Here is a 21,724-nt window from a genome sequence, read left to right as displayed (position 1 = left end):
TTTGAGCCCTGGTCCGGGGAGATCCCACATGCTGCGGAGCAGGTGGGCCTGTGCACCACAACTACTGATCCTGCGCTTTAGAGCCACGACCCACAACTGCTGAAGCCCAGAGCCCGTGCTCCGCAACAAGAGAAGCCACCGCAATGAGAAGCCCGTGCACTGCAATGAAGAGTAGCCCCCACTCGCCGCAACTAGAGAAAGCCCATGCACAGCAATGAAGATCCAACTCAGACAAAAATAAATAAATTAAAATAACCTGGGAGAGATGTGATGGGAGTCTGAACCAGAGAGCAGATGCAGAGGGAAGGGGGGGGCAGATTTGAAATGATTTGAGAAAGCAGAATCGAGGGTCAGAACTTGGTGACTAATTGTACAGAAGGTGGTATCAGAAAAGCTCCTATGGTAACTCCAAGACATTGTGTCCTGGAGATTGTCACTGACCAAAGCCATAAGTTTTTCTCCCCCAGGGTGTATTTATTTTGAAGAATAAAGGTGAAACAATTTCCCTTCACACAGAAGGAAGACACAGTCTTCCATATTGCACCAGACCAATCTCTTAGAATCACGTTTCGCAAAGTGGTGGAATAAGAGGTGTAAAAGTTGTGCAGGGACGTCAGAAACAGTGACTCTTGTGGGCAGAAAGGTTTCCTTTTTCTATTTTCTTTCCATCCTGATTAAGTCAAGGTGAAATCCTCAGTAAATCTTAAATACCTGATAATCTTCTTCTGAGCCAGAGAGAGAAAGAAAGAGAGGGAGAGGGCAAGCCCACTTCAGGTTCAGAGACATAGACAGACAACGGTACCAAGCTAGTCATTGTTTTGTTTTTCTTGAAACATACATTTAGGCTTATCCCTCTAATTAAGACACATGATTCTGGTTTTCATTTATATAAATATTTTAAAGTTTCCTTTTGAAATACATGTACCTAAAAGGGGAGATGTGAGTTGATTTAGGAAAAATATTAAGTAAAACGTGGTACACGAGACGGAAATTCCCTGCTGGTCCAGTGGTTAGGACTCCGCACTTCCACTGCAGGGGGCCCGGGTTCGATCCCTTGTCCGGGAACTAAGGTCCCACAAGCCAGGCTGCCTTGCCAAAAAAAAAAAAAAGTACAGGGGATATGCAGATGTAACAAGAATCATGGCACATGAAAGGCTGAAGCTTAAGAAACCCTGTCCTTAAAAAACCTATGGCTGTAAAAAGAAACGAAATTGAGCTATTTGTAATGAGGTGGATAGACCTAGAGTCTGTCATACAGAGTGAAGTAAGTCAGAAAGAAAAAGACAAATACCGTATGCTAACACATATATATGGAATCTAAGGAAAAAAAAAAGTCATGAAGAACCTACGGGTAAGATGGGAATAAAGACACAGACCTACTGGAGAACGGACTTGAGGATATGGGGAGGGGGAAGGGTGAGCTGTGACAGGGCGAGAGAGAGGCATGGACATATATACACTAACAAACGTAAGGTAGATAGCTAGTGGGAAGCAGCCACATGGCACAGGGATATCGGCTAGGTGCTTTGTGACCGCCTGGAGGGGTGAGATAGGGAGGGTGGGAGGGAGGGAGACGCAAGAGGGAGAGATATGGGAACATATGTATATGTATAACTGATTCACTTTGTTATAAAGCAGAAACTAACACACCATTGTAAAGCAATTATACCCCAATAAAGATGTTAAAAAAAAAAAACCCTATGGCTGGTTAGGAAGATAAATCCCAAATCAAAACAAATCTTCGGGGACTTCCCTGGTGGTCCAGTGGGTAGGACTCCACGTTCCCAATGCAGAGCTCCCAGGTTTGATCCCTCATGCATGCGGCAACTAAGAAGCCCGCATGCCACAGCTGAGACCCGGCACAGTTTAAATAAATAATAAATAAAAATAAATAAATATATTTTAAAAATCTTCAGCATAACCTAAGTATGTATAATTAAAGAAGACTGCAGTTGTCTGGAAGGACCCAGTGATTAGGGTTTTGAGCAATTATGAATGAGGATGAATTTGGGGCTAAGGGCTCAGCAAGAGTAGGGGGTGATGGAGCTGAACATATACCAGGGAAGAGTCCCCTTTTCCTGTCAAAATCCCCAAGTGCCCCCTGGGGAAGGGACTTCTCCCTTGAATTGCGCAAGGCAGCCTGAGAGGTCTCCCCAGAGAGCAGCACTGTTTCATTTTGTGGTTTGTTTCTGCAATCAGCTAGGAAATAAAGTCTTCAAATTAAACTCTTCCGGAAAAAAAAAAAAATGTACTTCAGGGAGAAGCAAGGGACAGATAGGTATAACTCTATTAGAGGTTGTTTTGAGCCTTAAGAAGGTGGTGGCTTCCTGCTTAGCAGGTGGTTCTTCCAGGAACCCAAAGCCCTAGACTCCAAAAATGGGTACAACCACTTAGATGTTTGAGAGAAACATCTCCAGATGGGGTGAGCGGCTGCCCCAGGAGCCCCTGATGGGACGTCTGGCTTGGTCCACGGTGGATGACTTCGTCCCACACACGGTGTAGACCCCAGTGAGAGGTACCTTCATCCACTGGCATTTCAGCTTCAGTTCTTCTCCTTGGGAGCATTTTCTGTTTTGTTTGAGTGAAGGGTGCTATTTTCCACAGTGTACTGGAAGGGATATGCTGACAGAAAACGTGAGACAAAAGCAAGGAAGCCAGAAATGATAACCTTTGTTCCCCATCTCTATGATTCTTGTGCTTTGGCTGCAGCTTGGGGAAATCATGTGGCCAGCCAATAAACCCCACGCGGACAGAGGCCCCATTATCCAAACCACCTGAAAGGATGGTATTTAATCAAAGGACCTAAGAAGCTAAAACCCTGGCCTCTAAATTCTTGGCACTTTCAAAAGGCAAACATCAAGGTGACTCTGGGTGAGAAGATAAAGGCTCCATAAGGCACAAAGTGAGAACAGAGAGCCTTTTAATGGTCACCTGGCACAGAGAGGCCCTGTCCCTGCTTAGGCAACTCAAGGCCACTACACTGAGAACTGCCACCAACAACAAGAAAAAAAGAGCACCTCGTGGCTTTAGAGCTGTGTCCTATCAAAGTGGATGCCCAGGTCCTGGTCTCAACTGGGACCTTATCAGAGGGTATTAAGGTTAAGAGACTTGACAGTGGGAACACTGGGCCAGCTCCCAGCTCTGCCACGCTCAGCTGACTGGCCCTGCACAAAGCCCTCAACCGGTCCAGGGCCCCCACCCTTCCCTCGTATGTTAACAGAAAGATAATAACACTCATCACGCAGGGTGGTCATGAGGCTCAGAGAGTAAATGAGTAGATCACAGGGGAAGACTTCTGCTTGCTCCTGTTTTCGAGGATCCCTATGGAAATTAGATGTGAATTTACAGATGTTAGAGATCAAGGTGTGTGATATGAAAATATAGTTATGTCATTTTTGCTGTGGTTATAATCACCCTGGCATTCTTCCAGTGTCCTCATCTATTACATCAATTCTTTCAGCAACCCTTTGAGGAAGGTAAGGAAGGGCGAATAATAATTATTTCCATTTTACAGGGGAAAGAGAGGCAAAGAAGTGAAATGCACCGTCAAAGATTGTCTGGCTGGTTTGTGTGGCAAGGCTTTCTGCTCAACCCCATCCAACAGAGCTGGAGTTCCACCTCTCCAACAGGTGCTAATAGAGCCTGACAGCCTACAGATGAATCGTAAGGAGAAGAAAGGGAGGGGAAGGCTGTAGATCAGGAGACTTCAGAGACATATCAACTGTTGATAGGTATGAGGGTTCTTCCTGTGCGTGATGAAGATGTTCTAAAATTAGATTATGGTGATGGTTTCACAACTCTGTAAACATACTAAAACACATTGATTTGTACACTTTAAATAGGTGAATTTTATAGTATGTAAACTATATCTCAACAAAGCCGTTAAGAAAAAGATATATCAGGGTTTTTTAGGGTTTATGCTAGGGATGCATGTTTGGGCGCTAAAACTCTAAAGAAATGCAAGTAAGTGATTACTATAAAAGTCAGGATGCCTTTCAGGTGGACGGAGGGTTTTGTGATTGGAATGGGGCACATGAAAGAGCTTCTGGGGTGGGCAGCAAGGTTTTCTTTCTTTTTTTTTTTTATAAATTTATTTATTTATTTATTTTTGGGCTGCATTGGGTCTTTGTTGCTGTGTGTGGGCTTTCTCTAGTTGCGGCGAGCGGGGGCTACTCTTTGTTGTGGTGCGCGGGCTTCTCATTGCGGTGGCTTCTCTTGTGGAGCACGGGCTCTAGGCATGCGGGTTTCAGTAGTTGTGGCACGTGGACTCAGTAGTTGTGGCTCACGGGCTCTAGAGCGCAGGCTCAGTAGTTGTGGCACACGGGCTTAGTTGCTCTGAGGCATGTGGGATCTTCCCGGACCAGGACTCGAACCTGTATTCCCTGCATTGGCAGGTGGATTCTCAACCACTGGGCAACCAGGGAAGCCCAATGCTTTATTTCTTGACCTGAAAGGTAGTTACAAGTGTGTTTAATAATAATAATAATTATTATTATTCCTTACACTGCACATGTGTTTTGTGTAGTTTTCTCTGTCCATTCTGTTAATATAATAAAATGATTCTAAAAAATAGGGGAAATCAAGTATGAGATGATACCATGTGCCAGCCAGACTGTAAGGACCACCCCACCTCCTGGTATTCATGCCCTTGTGAACCCCACCCCCTTAAATGTGGGCGGGACCTGTGACTTGCTTCTAACCAATAGAATAAGGCAAAGGCGATGGCATACGTGTGAGTATATGTCCCTGTGGTTACATTATATAAGATTTAATGTCCACCTTGCTAGGAAACTTGATCTCCCTTGTTGGCTTTGAAGAAGTAAGCAGCCATGTTGCAGAGGCCCACCAAGTAAGGAACTGAGGGGGGTCCTCAGTCTGACAACTCACAAGGAACTGAATCCTGCCGACAACCACGTGAGCTTGGAAGCAGATCCTTCCCCAGTGGAGCCTCAGATGTCACCCGGCCCCAGTTCACACCCTGACTGCAGCTTGTGAGACTCCAAAACAGAGGCCTCAGCTAAGCTGTATCCTGACTCCTGGCCCACAGAAGCTGCGAGAGAATAAATATGTGTTGTTTGAAACCACTGAATGTGTGATAATAGTATTACACAGCAATTGATAGCATGCCCCTTGCGTGTGTGTAGGGGGGGTCCCCTAAAATCAATCTCATTTTCAGTGATGCACTAGAAGGACTCACAGAACTCAGCAAAGCTGTTATACTTACGGTTACAGGTGGTTACAGTGAAAGGAGTACAGGTTAAAGCCAGCAACAGAAAAAGGCACATAGGGCAGGGGCCAAGAGAGCCCACTCACTCCTCTCTCAGTGGAGTTATGGGGACAATGTTTAATTCTCCCAGGATGATGTATAACAACACCCACGGAATACTGCCAACCAGGGAAGCACATTCAAGTCTTGGTGCCCAAGGCTTTGACTGGCGGTCGGTCATGTAGGCAGACTCACTGCCCAAGTGGCTGACCTTAGTTTCCAGCCCTTCCAGAAATCAAGCTGATACTGTGTGGCCCAAGGCCCTCAGATAAATATACTCTTATCAGGCAGGATATTCCAAGGGCTTAGATACTATCTCCCACTCAAGAGCCTGTCCTTTCTTGTAACCGGACCGGACCGTGCAGGGTTTGAACAATGCAAGCCTGCTGGGTTAAACATTTACTTTGCATCCCTTAACTTTGGAAGCGGGATGTTAACTTAACTCAACTTGACTCCCTGCTTGAAGGCAGGGAGACCAGGAAATCAACATGTTTTAACACCCAGGGAATGTTTATATGTTTATTTGCCTCATAGTCAGAGAGCTTCCAGGGAATAAGCCATACAGCCAGAGGCAGGGTGCAGAGGAAAGGCAACAGAGACTGGGCACTCACAGAGGAGCTTCACCTGATCAGCCACAGAATAGAAGGCAAGCTTTCCCTCCTCAAGGTCCAGCCAGATGCCCACCACACTAGGTCTGTTTGAGCCAAGGACAGTTTTCTTGACCATGTCCCATGCAGAGAGCTGGCTAGTCCCTTTCCACTCTACACACCAGGAGTCCCTGGTCCTTCCCAGGATCTGGTCACGCCTCATCCCCTGGGAAGCCACCCCAACTGCCCAGTGGCTACATCGCTGAGTGTCCACTTCCCAGTACTGCTGCCCAGAAGAGAGAGCCTGGGAACATAAGGCCTGGCAGGAGGCAAACCTCTCATGACTCCAGGGATAGGGCTGTGGGCGGTGAGAAACAGTGATCCTTGGACACCTCCAGGCTACAGGAGAGGCTCCCTAGGTCAAAGGTTGGATTGATGACCCCTGGGGAAAAAAACCAGAACAGGACTAGCCACCTCTGATGGTTCATGCTAAGAGGTCTTCAAATAGCAAAAAGCAGCTTTGTGTCTTTGAGTGTGAAAAAGTTTTACACATACTGGCATTAAAACTGGTGCATCAAGGGACTTTCCTGGTGGCAAAGTGGTTAAGAATCTGCCTGCCAATGCAGGGAACACAGGTTCAAGCCCTGGTCCGGGAAGATCCCACATCCTACGGAGAAACTAAGCCCGTGCGCCACAACTACTGAAGCCTGTGCGCCACAACTACTGAAGCCCGTGCGCCTAGAGCCCGTGCTCCGCAACGAGAGAAGCTACTGCAATGAGAAGCCCGTGCACTGCAACGAACAGTAGCCCTCGCTCGCCGCAACTAGAGAAAGCCCGCGTGTAGTAATGAATACCCAACACAGCCAAAATAAATAAAAAAAATATATATTGGTGCATCAACTTGCAGTAGGACCTTGTTATACATACCCCTGATGTTGTTCTAGTAACAATACCCTCCTTTCCCACCTTAATTTCTACTTACCCATTAGCCCTCTTTCAGGAAGCCTTCTGCGAAGCCCCCTGCCCCAGCAAAAGTCACGTCTTGGGGCTTCCCTGGTGGCGCAGTGGTTGCGAGTCCACCTGCCGATGCAGGGGATGCGGATTCGTGCCCCGGTCCATGAAGATCCCACATGCGGCGGAGCGGCTGGGCCTGTGAGCCATGACCGCTGAGCCTGCGTGTCCGGAGCCTGTGCTCCACAACGGGAGAGACCACAACAGTAAGAGGCCCGCGTACCGCAAAAAAAAAAAAAAAAAAAAAGTCACGTCTTGCTTTTCCCCGAATACTTTACCTGATCTCTAATGATACTTACCATCTTCTACCTGTAGTACAGTGATTGATGACCATGGCTGTTTATATCTCTCCACTTACACATGATCTTCCTGATTAAGGATCATGTCATTCATTTTGTATATTTCATAATGTTTTCTTTTAAGGGAGCAAATAATTACTAATACACAGCATTCCTACTCTAGGCTCATACTTACACACATTCATTCATTCAGATATTGAATATAGTTGCCTGTGCTACACAGTAGAACCTTGTTGTTTATCCATTCTATATGCAACAGTTTGCATCGGCTAATCCCAAACTGTACTGAAGTTTAATTGTTACCTTAAAACTACTATGTGCTTGCAATGACCATAGTTAGGTAGAATAAGGGACAGTAAGGGAAATGTCAGAGTATGGACTGTGAAGGTGAAATTTTCCCCTATTTGTACCTTGAGGTGACAGCAGCATAAAGTGAATCCAAGAGTCAGACTGAGAAGAGACAAAAGGCCCTATCTAGGGTGTGGGCTGTGGACACTTAGGTCATGAGAGCAGGAGAGCTGCCCTTCAAGAAGCCATGCTCAGAATCTGCGTGGGGTACTACTCTTCTTTCTATTGAGCTGATAGGATTTTACTTATCGTTAATCACAGTTTTAAAAATGTTTGTAAGAACTGCTAGCTACTTCTTTTATTTTTTAGCTAACACAAGTTTTTCCCCTATTGATAGAGAAAATAATCTATACTTGACAGGTTGATTCTTAAAAATACTTAGAAAAAAGAAACGAAATTGAGTTATTTGTAGTGAGGTGGATGGACCTAGAGTCTGTCATACAGAGTGAAGTAAGTCAGAAAGAGAAAAACAAATACCGTATGCTAACACATATATATGGAATCTAAGGGGAAAAAAAAGTCATGAAGAACCTACGGGTAAGATGGGAATAAAGACACAGACCTACTAGAGAATGGACCTGAGGATATGGGGAGGGGGAAGGGTAAGCTGTGACAAAGTGAGAGAGTTGCATGGACATATATACACTACTAAACGTAAAATAGATGGCTGGTGGGAAGCAGCCACATAGCACAGGGATATCAGCTCGGTGGTTTGTGACCACCTAGAGGGGTGGGATGGGGAGGGTGGGAGGGAGGGAGACGCAAGAGGGAAGAGATATGGGAACATATGTATATGTATAACTGATTCACTTTGTGATAAAGCAGAAACTAACACACCATTGTAAAGCAATTATACCCCAATAAAGATGTTAAAAAAATACTTAGAAAAAAAGAAACATGATATACATTCATAAATATTGAGTAGCTATTAGACACTGGTAACTATTACAGAAATGAAGTATTTTGATATGTTAATCTCTCTGGGTATAAACTCAACTGCTTACCCACTGATTATGATAGGTTTCATAAAAGAACAAAAAATGATGGTTTATTAAACAATAGATTTGCCAGAAATATTTGTTATATAAACTTAATTGCTGAGAAATTTCTTTAAAACAGAATCTAAAGAATCTCATTTCTGTACTAAGAGAATAAGCTACAGGCTTTTTTTTTTTTTTTTAGAGTAGCCAGGATCCCTTGGATCCCTTGGGAATTTAAAATAATAATTTCAAGAACAAACCATTCTAAGTAGAATTGTTCTGCATAAAATTACAGTTGACCCTTGAATAGCACAGGTCTGAACTGCGAAGGTCCACTTATCTTTTTCAATAAATATACAAAAATATATGTGGATCAAAAATATATGTGGATCAATAAATATACAAAAATATATGTGGATCAATAAATACACAAAAATATATGTGTAGAACGTCACATGCAAGACTTGTATTGAAGTGGATAGCCTTTCCTTACATAAGCATAAGGTGAGTGACATTTAATATAAAATTAGTAGTGTGTTAGCTTTCCTTCTCTCCAGTTTTCTTTCTCTCCCTCTCTATCAGCCTATCATCATAGGTAACTGGTTTTTGTTTAAAAAATAACAATGTTTCTAATACTGTGTTATGAATATGACTGTAATATTGTATGCCATAAAAATTTTATAATGATTAATTCATTAGCGTATAGGCTAGGCTATCACAAAGCAAGCATACTGTTGCTTCTTTGTTATCAATGCATGAATAGTTACACCTGTAAATAAATGTGAATTTCTTTTTTGCATTACCTTTTCATTTTTGATGTCTAGTGTTAGTAATATGTATAACATCCTCAGTGCTTTTTATCATATAAGACAATGTGTATGTACTGACAGACAGACGATTCATCTCATAAACAGATGATGTAAACTTACAGTATAGATAGCTACAGTAGAGTACTGTAAATGTATTTTCTCTTCTTTATGCTTTTCTTAATAAAATTTTTTTTCTGGCTTACTTTATTGTAAGAATACAGTATATAATACATAAAACATACAAAATATGTGTTAATCAACTGTTTATGTTATCTGTAAGGCTTCCAGTCAGCAGTAGGCTATTGGTAGTTAAGTTTTGGGGCAGTCAAAAGTTATAGTGAAGACTTCCCTGGTGGCACAGTGGTTAAGAATCTGCCTGCCAATGCAGGGGACACGGGTTCGAGCCCTGGTCCGGGAAGATCTCACATGCCACAGAGCAACTAAGCCCATGCGCCACAACTACTGAGCCTGCGCTCTAGAGCCCGCGAGCCACAACTACTGAAGCGTGCGCACCTAGAGCCCGAGCTCCGCAACAAGAGAAGCCACCGCAATGAGACGTCCACGCACCACAACGAAGAGTAGCCCCTGCTCGACGCAACTAGAGAAAGCCCACGTGCAGCAACGAAGACCCAACGCAGCCAAAGATTAATTAATTAAAAATATAAATAAATAAAATAAAATAGGACTCCTGTTTACAAAAAAAGAAAAAAGTTATAGTCAGATTTTTGGCTGTATAGGCGTTTGGTGCCCCTAACCCCCATGTTGTTCAAGGGTCAGCTGTATTCCCCAGTAATTAAATTTGTATTACAAATAATCACCCCTGCTGGGTAAGCTGCACCAAAATACTTATCAAAACTTTAGTGTGCATGAAAATCCCCTGCAAAGTTGTCAAAAATGCAAATCCTTGGGGCTTACTCCCAGAGATGCTAACTCAATAGTCTGGCCATGGGCCTTGGATTCTGCTTTTTTTTTTAAGGGTGGAAAGATTTTTAATTAATATTATGAAGTTATAATAAAGATATCAAAGCCACAAAAAGAACATATAAGGAAAAAAAAAAAACATAGGCCAACAAACCTGGAGATTATCTGCATTCTTATTAGTGTTACAGAGAGTCCCGGGTTATACTCAAAAACACTGTGCCCTTTAGGCTGCGTGATTTCCATGGCAGCTCATGGTGTGTTTACACAGGGTCAAAGGAAATCATTGTGATGAGGCAGTCAAATTGTTTAGCAGCTGTTAGAGTGCTGACTTGAAGAATAACTAATCTATTGTCTTAAAAACAAAATTGTGAGAACTTCAGGAAATGATGTTTCAGGAAATAGGGATATATTCAGATCTTATGTCTTAAAACTGTCCTGGACTGGTCCAAATAATCAAAATCAAAATAATCAAAATAATCAACGTTGTACTTGCTAAGGCATACTTGAATTTTCTAAGTTAAATTTTAAAAATACTTAATATGTATACTTAATTCCTCAAAAAATTAAAAATAGAATTACCATATGATCCAGTAATTCCACTTGTAGGCATATATACAAAAGAATTGAAAGCAAGGTCTCAAAGAGATGTTCATACACCCATGTTCACGGCAGCATTATTCACAGTAGCCAATGGGTGGAAGCAACCCAAATGTCCATCGATAGATGGATGGATGGATGGGTAAACAAAATGTGGTATATATATGTGTATAATACAATGGAATATTATTCAGCCCTTAAAAGGATGGAAATTCTGACACAGTCAACAATATGGATGAAACTTGGATCCAACAATATGGATGCTAAGCGAAATAAGTCAGTCACAAAAAGATAAACACTTCACGATTCCACTTATATACGCTATTTGGAGTAATCAAACTCATAGAAACAGACAGTGGAATGGTGGTTGCTAGGGGCTGGGGAAGGAGGGTATGGGGAGTGACTGTTTAATGGGTATAGAGTTTCAGTGTTGCAAGATGAAAACGTTCTGGAACTTGGTTGCACACAATATGAATATACTTAACACTATTCAACTGTAAACTTAAAAATGGTTAAGATGGTGCATTTGTTATATGTATTTTACCACAATTAAAAATTAAAATTAAAAATGCACACTTAAATAATCATAGAAAGTCATAATTTTTTCCAAAGATATCATGTTTCTCCAGTTAAATAAGGAGAAACATTTCAACCAGAGCAACAGCATTAAATATTATAAATGTTCTAAAACATTTACATTATTATTTAAAAATTCACTAGGACACACGCTAGTATAAATTTCAAATGGGTGAAAGATTTATATGTGAAACCAAAGATTTAATATAAAAATGTACACACACACACACACACACACACACACACACACCGCTTGAGGTGGTGAAGTTTTCTAACTAAAATTTAAAATCTAGAAGCCACAAAAGAAAACACTGATAAAATGTACTACTTGAAAATATAAAAATGTCTATATGACATTCTAAAACCCACACTAAACAGAATCAAAAGATAAATGACAGGGCTTCCCTGGTGGCGCAGTGGTTGGGAGTCTGCCTGCTGATGCAGGGGACGCGGGTTCGTGCCCCGGTCCGGGAGGATCCCGCGTGCCGCGGAGCGGCTGGGCCCGTGGGCCGCTGAGCCTGCGCGTGCGGAGCCTGTGCTCCGCATCGGGAGAGGCCACGGCAGTGAGAGGCCCGCGTACCGTAAAAAAAAAAAAAAAAAAAAAAAAGATAAATGACAAATTGGGGAACAAAATCTGCAATTCACATCACAGACAAAAGGCTAATCTCCCTAATTTATGATGAGTTCCTAAAAATCAAATTTTTAAAGGACCAACAACACAAGATATAAACAGACAATTCATGGAGAAATGCAAATTAAAAGTACAGTACACAAATATATCACTTTTTTTAAACCCATTGGATTGGCAAAAAAAATACAAAAGTTTGACAGCACATTGTGTTGGCAGGCTTGGGGGATAAACATTTCTTCTGTAAGAGTGTCAACTGATATAACCCAACTGGAGAGCAGTTTGTCAATGTTATCAAAATTGCAAAATTTACTCTATGACCCAGCAATCCTTACTGGTAATTTAACCTACAATTATATCTGCACTCATATAAAATGATGTATATACAGTAATTGACTTCAGCATTGTTTGCAATTATAAATACTTGGGAATAATCATGCATCCATCAGTAAAGGGTTGAGTAAATAAATGTTGGCATATCCATAAATTGGAATATTATGCAGCTTTAAAGAGAAAATGCTTGAGGTACTGATTTGTAAAGGTATCAAGATATATTAAGGAAAAAAAGAAAAGCAAAATGCAGAACAGTGTATACAGTATGCTAACTTTTGTGTAAAGAAAAAAAGATTGGGGGAGATAAGAATATAAACTTGTGTTTGCTTGTACTTACAAAAGTCAATCCTGCATGGACACTTAAGAAAACTAGTAAAGGTGGTTAACTGGGGGAATAAGAGGAATTGGACCAGAGTAGGAACACAACACTTTTGTTGTGTCTTTTTATATTTTTTGACTTTTGAATTAAAAATTTTAAATTTAATCCTCAAGTTCAAAGCTCGAGTTTAGATTTTAAATTAGGAACCCATCCTAAATTTAGGAGCACACAGGAGCTAAGAGGTCACTTTATTTCTCAGATCGTTTTTGGAACAATTAATAAACTGTACTCTAACTGGTTTCCTTAAGAAACTTTTCCCAAGGAATCATGCTTCTCCACTTAAATAAGAAACTTTTTAACAGAGCAAGATGATTTAAATATCTAAAAGCTCTAAGAGATACGTCTCTAAAGCATACAAGGCCTGCCGTGGCCGAGTCAGGAGGCAGAGGCAAGGGAGACCAGAGCACTTGTCTAAGGGGCAGGTGTGAATTGTTTTTCAATCCTGAGCCACTGAACAACAGCGAACCTAAAAGTCAGGACAGAAAGGTTGTTTTCTACATTGTTACCCTTTATTATTAAACACACTGGCCAGAGATTACAGTTGAGTAGAATTTTTTTTTTTTTGCGGTACGCGGGCCTCTCACTGTTGTGGCCTCTCCGGCTGCGGAGCACAGGCTCCGGACGCGCAGGCTCAGCGGCCATGGCTCACGGGCCCAGCCGCTCCGCGGCATGTGGGATCTTCCCGGACCGGGGCACGAACCCGTGTCCCCTGCATCGGCAGGCAGACTCTCAACCACTGCGCCACCAGGGAAGCCCAGTTGAGTAGAATTTATGAAGAACTATATACAAAGTTGCATGCTTCATTAATAAGGACATTTACTAGTGAAAAATAAAAAGCGCCTATTTCTGAATCTCCTCAGGTAGATAACACAGATGCACGGTGAGCAAGCAAAATCAGGTCTAGGTTCTGGATTTATAGGTCTTAGAAAACGAGTTTCTATCTATGAAGGGCCTGTGATACATCACACCTCCAGTCAGGTCCAAAAACACATCCAGTCACAAAAATAGCTCAGCCCACTCCTTCCTCATTCACACCACAGGGATAACACAGCTGGGCTCTCAGATCCTGTCCCCAAAAAACAAAGCCACGGAACGCTGCCCCAACTTCCATAATTAAACCTCCTTTACCAAATAAAATCAACTCACCCTTAGTTTGTTCTTCAAGGGCCTCTTTCCACATGAAGTTTTCTTGTAATTTTTCTTGGATCTCTTCTAGGTCATGGAGATGTCTCTCATTTTCCCCTCAGGTGTGTTGGAAGTCACTAGTTTTGGAGAAGCCAAGGAAAGGTCCACCCCATCTGACAAAGCCTACTGATGAATCATTTTTTAAAAAAAAAAAGAAGAAGAAGGAGGAGAATAATAATAATAGGAAGAAGAAGACAGAAAGGAAGGAAGGAAGGAAAAAAGGAAATCTCTTAAGGAATGCATCAAATATATTCCAGTTCGGGGCTTCCCTGGTGGTGCAGTGGTTGAGAGTCCGCCTGCCGATGCAGGGGACACAGGTTCGTGCCCCGGTCCGGAAAGATCCCACATGCCACGGAGCGGCTAGGCCCGTGAGCCATGGCCACTGAGCCTGCGCGTCCGGAGCCTGTGCTCCGCAACGGGAGAGGCCACAGCAGTGAGAGGCCTGCGTACAGCAAAAAGATATATATAAATAAATAAATAAATATATATTCCAGTTCTACCAACCATCTATAATTTTCTACTTACCTCCTAACGGGTTTTTCAAAACATAGTTAGGTCCTCAAAGTATGTGCCTTGAAAACAATCTGGAATGATACATAGTAGGGCAAAAATATTAGAGAATGGCGATTTCTTGGTGATGGGGTTATGGATGATTTTCATTTGTTTTTTCAACTGCAATATATTTTCTAGTATTTTGTACAACAGATATGGAGTTCTTAGCTCATACGCCCAAAAAGTTTGAAAATTTTAGGCCCATCTTATAGGGGCTTTACAAAATAAATAATACAGATAGTCACTAAGATAAGCTACAGAGGCTGAAATAATCTTCCCCAGACTGCTATCATAACTCTTCCTAAGGGCCAAGACAAACATGTTGCCTGCATACAGGCCCTGCTCTCTGGGGCCTCTAACACACACTCCCTGATTTACTTTAACTTCAGGTCCTGTTATTCCCCAACACAGCCTCTCATCTGCTCACCACCTTCCCACCTTCAGCACCTGACTTTCCTTCCCAACTTTGCAAAATCCATTTCCCATTCTTTTTGCCAATCATAACAGGGGTAGGTACCACCTGCTGAATATTTTCCACTGCTCACCTCTAATTTGCCTAACAACTTTCCAAGATAGGTTTATTATCCCCATTTTACAAAAGAGGGAGTTCATGGAGGTTAACTATATTGTCATAGCTAATTTGATTGTCCCATATTTTCACATTGCTCAAGCACTTTTTTAAGCAAGATCTTTAAAAAAAAAATCTCCACATTAAACCAATGAGGTGCAGGCCATGGATCATTTTTGTTTGTTTTACAGATAGAAATCTGAGACTCAGAAAGATGAAATGACTTGTCCAAGGTCATAATACTAGTGAATGGCAATGTCAGGAATTATGGACAGACTCTCAGACCTTCTACCCCGACACACTGCATCCCTGAGGACCCATTTATTCACTCACTCAAATACACTGGGTGTTTGTTGAGCGCTTACTATGTGCCAAGCACTGTGTTAGGCTTGGGGATACAAGAGTGAACAAAGGAACAAAAGCCATTAAGGTCACTGCCCTCATAGAGCTTAGAGTCCAGTGTAAGGGAAGAGGGATGAAAGACAGTAATAAATTATGGTGCCCATCATTATCAAGTCACAACTGTAACAACTGCTACAAATGAAAGGTACATGGAATCATACATAAGAGCCTCTAATAAGGGGATTTGACTTGTTCAAGGAAATCAGTGAAGGCTTCTCCAAGGAAGTGATAATCTAGCTGAGGTCTGAAGGATGAGCAGGCACTACCTACATGACAGAGTAAAAGACGAACATTCCATGGTGTGGGCCCTGTGATGGGAAGAAGTGTGACACTCTGGAGGGAACAGATCAGAGCAATTAAAAGACTTTGGTAGAAATCCAGGCAAGAAATAGTCATAGGATTGGATTAGAGTCGCCTTTAAGGAGCTGGAGAATAGTAAATAGGGGGCTTCCCTGGTGGCACAGCAGATAAGAATCCGCCTGCCAATGCAGGGGACACATGTTCGAGCCCTGGTCCAGGAAGATCCGACATGTCGCAGAGCAATTAAGCCCGTGCGCCACAACTACTGAGCCTGCCCTGTAGAGCCCGCGAGCCACAACTACTGAAGCCCGTGTGCCACAGCTACTGAAGCCTGCACACCTAGAGCCCATGCTCCACAACAAGAGAAGCCACCACAATGAGAAGGCGGCGCACCGCAACGAAGAGTAGCCCCCACTCTCAGCAGCTAGAGAAAACCCACATGCAGCAGTGAAGACCCAATGCAGCCAAAAATTAAATAAATAAATAAATATTTTTTTTAAAAAAAAGAATAGTAAATAGATTCAAGAGCTGTCTAGGCAGATGATGGAAGAGGTGACATGATTCCCAGGTTTCTGGCTTGTGCACTTGGAAGGGCTACAGGGTCAGTTGCTGAGACGGGGTATTCCAGAGGAGAAGCAGTGCAAGACGGATTAAGTGCGATGTGTCTTTGAGATGCTAAGAGAAGACGAGAAGGAAGACACCAGACCAGAACTCAGAGAAGGGTCCAGGCTGAAGCTATATTTGTGCACAGAGGTGGTAGTTAAAGCCACAGGAATGCAGAGGACCCTGTAGGGGGAACAGACAGTGACCTACAACTCAGCCTTGAAGAATCCCAGCATTTCACTGCTTAGCAGTGGAGAGTAAACCTGCAAAACAGACTGAAAAGGAGCAGCTGGAGAGAAATGCAGAAAGGCTGGAAGACTCGTGTCCCAGAGCTAAGGGAAAAGAAAGCTTCAAGAATGAAGTTGTGAAAAGAAGCAGACTCACAGATATAGAAAATAAATTAGTGGTTACCAGTGGGTAGAGGGGAGGGAGGGGCAATATAGAGATAGGGCAGTGGGAGGAACAAACTGTTGGGTGTAAGATAGGCTACAAGGATATATTGTACATACAGGAAATATAACCAGTATTTTCTAATAACTGTAAATGGACCGTAACCTTTCAAAATTATACAAAAATTTTTAAAAATTAAAAAAAAAAAGAATGAAGTTGTGGTTGATTGTGTCAAAGGCTGCTGAAAGGCCAATGAGGATAAGAGCTAGAACGTCTACAGGATTTGCGTAGAGGTCACGGGTGATCTTAGAGCTAGGTGGAGTGATAAGGATAGAACCTAGCCCACTTGAAGCCTTCTTACCTCACCTCAAGCATTCCAAACTCCCGATCATCCATGTTTGGTAGTGAAGAGCATGGTAAAAGACTGGGACTTAGCGCATCCTTCAACTGCAAACCGATTCAGGTTGCTCCCTAGCTGTCCCAGGGAGCTGTCCCTAGCGCCACCCCCTGGCACATCCTTTCTTCTCCCAGATGAGCCTACCACAGCCAGGATGCTCATTTCATTGTCTGGTTCAGATTCTGGGAGATGTCTCTGACTCTGAAGGCTCCTGACAGTATCTATAAGCCGTTCCACCAGCTCTGCGAGCCCCCAGCCAAGCGGAGTTAAACTTGCAGGTATCTGGGGCAAAAGACTGTGGTGGAAACAGACAATAACCTAAGTCCCAGAAGCAAATAGACCAGGAGCAAATAGACCTAAGTCCCAGGAGCAAAAGTTGGGGAAAATTGGAATCCTACTTTGTTAATGGGAATGCAAAGTATTGTTGTTGCTGTGGAATGCAGTTTGGCTGTTCCTCAATAAGTTAAACACAGAATTACCATATGATCCAACAATTCTACTCCTACCCAAAATAACTGAAAATAGGAACTCGGATACTTGTACATCAACGTTCACTGCAACATTACTTGCAATAACCCAAAGGTGGAAACAATCCAAATGTCCATCGATGTTTGAATGGATTCAAAAATAAAAAAGCGGTATAATCATACAAGGGAATTATTATTCAGCCACAAAAAGGAATGAAGTTCGGATACATGCTATGACATGAATGAATCTTGAGAACATTATAGCAAGTGAAAGAAGCCAAAGCCAGAAACAAAGTGACAAATATTGTATGATTCCACTTCTATGAAATATCTAGAGTAGGCAAAGTCACAGAGACAGAAAGTAGAATAGAGGTTACCAGGGGCTGGAGGGCAGGGGAGGGAGAAATTATTGCTTCATGGGTACAAAGCTTGTTTGTGGTGATGAAAAAGTTTTGTAACTAGGTAGTGGTGATGGTTGCACAGCACTGTAAATATAATGCCACTGAATTGTACATTTTAAAATGGTTAAATGGCAAATTTTATGTTATATAATGTAAACATATTTTAGCACAATTAAAAATTGTCAGAGAGACAGAGTGGGTGCAGAAAGACTGGAAATAAGTGGGAAAAGGCCAGGGTGGATAGCGCCTAGGTTGATAGGATTTCTGATTTTGATTTTTTTTTTCTGCTTCTTCATATTTTTCTGAACTTTCCAAAGAACTTTCCAAAGTTCAGACTGAGAAAAGTAACGTGAAAATACAATCAGGAGGAGAGGAAGAGCCGTGGGGATAACGGGGTGCAGTCGGCGCGCGCGGGCGGATGGAGGTCAGAGGGCAGTCTCTGGTCCCGCCTTCCTACCGGCAGCTGCGCGGTGCGGTGCGGCGCGGGGGTCCGGGCGCTGGGTTCGGGCCCTCCAGCTCGCGCGCCTTCCGACTGTACTTGTCCTCCAGGTCCTGCAGCATCGTGTTCTTCCGCTCGGCGCCCTCGCGGCAGGTGGGGCAGGACCCGTGGCGCCCTGCGCCCCACAGACCCATCAGGCAGTTGTGACAGAAGCTGTGGCCGCAGGAGAGCGTGGCGGGCCGGGCCAGCAGCTCGTGACAGATGATGCAGCCCAGGTCGTCCTCGGCCAGTCACATGGGGACGGCCGGCCAGGCGTCCAGGCCCGCCCTGGTCCCCAGACCGCCGCCGCTCCGCCCACCCCCGGGGTTGGCGCGCGGAAGTCAGGGCTACGCCGGGGGCTGCCAGCCCTGCGGCTACGTCTCCTCCTGCTCCTCCCTCGCTCTCCCTGTCCCCTCCTCCTTCGCTGCAGCTTGGGTCCACCCTTGTTTCCTTTTTTCCAGTCCTTTTGCAAGCTGATTTATGCGCTGGGAAATGCGCTCGCCCCAGGCCGTTAGAAACCCGCTGATGTCCCCCACTCCCATCAAAGTGCAACCCTGGGACTTCCCTGGCGGTCCAGTGGTTGGGACCCCCGCTAACACTGCAGGGGGTGCGGGTTCGACCGCTGGTCGGGGAACTAAGATCCCACATGCCCCCCGGTGTGGCCAAAAGATATAGATAGATAGATGATAGATAGATAGATATAGATAGATAGGTAGATAATAAATAGGTAGACAGATAATAGATTAGATAGATAATAGATTAGATAGATAATAGGTAAGTAGATAGATAATAGATTAGATAGGTTAGATAGATAATAGATTAGATAGATAGATAGGTAGATTAAATAGATAATAGGTAGGTATATAGATAATAGATTAGATAGGTAGATACTAGATTAGATAGATAATAGATAGATAGGTAAAGATAGATCGATAGATAATAGATAGGTAAAGATAGATCGATAGATAATAGATAATGGATAGATAGGTAGATGGATTAGATAGATAATAGATTAGATAGAGCGATAGATGATAGATAGATGGATAAATTAGATCGGATAGATAGGTAGATAGATAATAGATAAATAGGTAGATAGGTAGATAGATAATAGATTAGATAGATAGATAATAGATAGGTAGATAGATTAGATAGAAGGGGCTTCCCTGGTGGCGCAGTGGTTGAGAGTCCGCCTGCCGATGTAGGGGACACGGGTTCGTGCCCCGGTCCGGGAAGATCCCACATGCCGCGGAGCGGCTGGGCCCGTGAGCCATGGCCGCTGAGCCTGCGCGTCCGGAGCCTGTGCTCCGCAACAGTAGAGGCCACAACAGTGAGAGGCCCGCGTACCACACACACAAAAAAAAGATTAGATAGATAATAGATAAGATAGATTAGATTAAATAGATAGACAGATAGATAGCTACCCCAACAACTCTTGGGAGGAGGAAAAGGAGTGGATTCGATTTAAGAACTCTTTTCTGAGAATGCGCCCACTAGGTGTCAGCCAACCACTCCAACAAGTAGTGAGGGGTTGAAGAATACTCGGTGCAGAGAGCTGTGAAACTCTTTAAAAATACCGATGTTGTTCGGCCTCCACTCCCAGAGTCTGATTTCATTGTCTGGGGTGGAGCCCCAGCGGCGTATTTTTAAAAACCTCCCCCAGATGATTCTAATGTGCAGCCAAAGTTGAGTGACCCCTAGACTTTTAAAATCGCTATTACAATGCAGAAGTGAGCCACTGTTTCCTTACTGCTCTCTGCTGACTGAAAGCACGTTACCCGATAGACTTCAGGACAAAAATACTAAAGTTTGTTTTCTTTTTTTCTTATAATTTAATTTTTAAAAATTTTTATTCATTTATTTGTTTATATATTGGCTGCGTTGGGTCTTCGTTGCTGCGCCTGGGCTTTCTCTAGTTGCAGTGAGCAGGGGCTGCTCTGGGCTTCTCATTGCAAGTGGCTTTTCTTGTGGAACACAGGGCTCTAGGTGCGCAGGCTTCAGTAGTTGTGGCACGTGGGCTCAATAGTTGTGGCTCTCGGGCTCTAGAATGCCAGCTTAGTAGTTGTGGCACTCGGGCTTAGTTGCTCCATGGCATGTGGGATCTTCCTGGACCAGGGCTTGATCCTGTGTCCCCTGCATTGGCAGGCAGATTCTTAACCACTGTGCCACCAGGAAAGTCCCAAAGTGTGTTTTCTTCAGGTAACAGGCCTGGCTCTGGTGGGGCTTGCTCTCTTCCTCCTCTCTTATTCCAGTCCCAAGTGCATTACAAGTAGAAAATGTAAGAGCTGGAAGAGCAAAGTCCCCAAGAGACAAAGGAACTTACAGGCTTACACAGCAATAACTGAATGGCAGAGAACAGGGCCTGTATCTCCGTGATCTGTTGAAATGAACTAAAAATGTCTTATATTTTATTTTACCCCATATTGCCTGGTGTCAAAGTAGGTACCAGATAATACAAATTTGTGTCTATTTCCAATACTGGAAATGACCAGAAGTAGTCCTTAGCGCTGCTCATCCAAGTTTCCAGCTCTTTCCCCGTCTAGGCACTTGGTAGGATTGGCACTTCTCTGACACTCTTGAAACACATAGAAGTAATACTTCAACTTCACATCAGCTTAAAAAGCTAGTAAGTCATTGCATCTTTTTCTGCCAGCTGCCCTAACTATAGAGATGAAATCGTAATTTGGTGGCCCCTGCCGGCCCACACTAGGACATGCAGTAAAGGAGAGAAATAAACCTGAGATATGTTTAAGTTACTGAGATTTAGGGTGCTTGTTGCTGCAGCATAACCTAGCCTATCCTGACTGATAGATTACCTGGATTTTGTTCCAGAGACTTCTCATTTGAAGTAAACTCATAGCTTCTCAGCGCCTGTCTTTTCTGGAAAAGAAGCACAATTCCAGGCACATTTGCTTAAATCTTCCATCTTAACAAATAAAATTTCCTTTGATATAAGCCTCCTTCTAGCCACCCCTCCTTCTCTTCTCCATTACACCCCAAATTTCTTGAAAGAGTAGATTAACCAGTGGTCTTCAAACTTTTTTTTTCTTGGACACCTCCTAAAAGTTTTATGCAAAAACATGCAGTGGTTACAAGAAAGGAGGGAGGGGTAGGAGGGGTCAGCCCTAGCTGGAAAAATACATGAACAATTTCTTCCTTTACATCAGAAATTTTATCATTCTTTCATCTTGAACTTGTATTTCCATTCCACTTTCCTCACAGAACTCTATTCTAAGGAGTATATTTTATG

At 43.2% G+C, this 21,724-nt stretch overlaps 1 protein-coding gene across 1 annotated transcript; it reads right to left on the bottom strand.

Annotated features, from left to right (window-relative positions):
• Positions 1–5,698: 5,698 nt before the first annotated feature.
• RNF135 (ring finger protein 135) lies at positions 5,699–19,019 on the bottom strand. Its single transcript, XM_029212918.1, is given in 9 exon segments — positions 5,699–5,836; positions 5,839–6,233; positions 6,235–6,295; positions 7,164–7,173; positions 13,753–13,961; positions 13,964–14,042; positions 17,276–17,426; positions 18,457–18,765; positions 18,856–19,019. Coding segments are annotated over 9 exon segments (1,437 nt in total). The 3' UTR covers positions 5,699–5,777.
• Positions 19,020–21,724: the final 2,705 nt, after the last annotated feature.

This window comes from Monodon monoceros, unplaced genomic scaffold, assembly GCF_005190385.1.
Source record: "Monodon monoceros isolate NGI ecotype Baffin Bay Population unplaced genomic scaffold, NGI_Narwhal_1 Super_Scaffold_9, whole genome shotgun sequence".
In the NCBI taxonomy this organism is placed as follows: domain Eukaryota; kingdom Metazoa; phylum Chordata; class Mammalia; order Artiodactyla; family Monodontidae; genus Monodon; species Monodon monoceros.
This window is presented reverse-complemented; position numbering and strand designations above follow the sequence as displayed.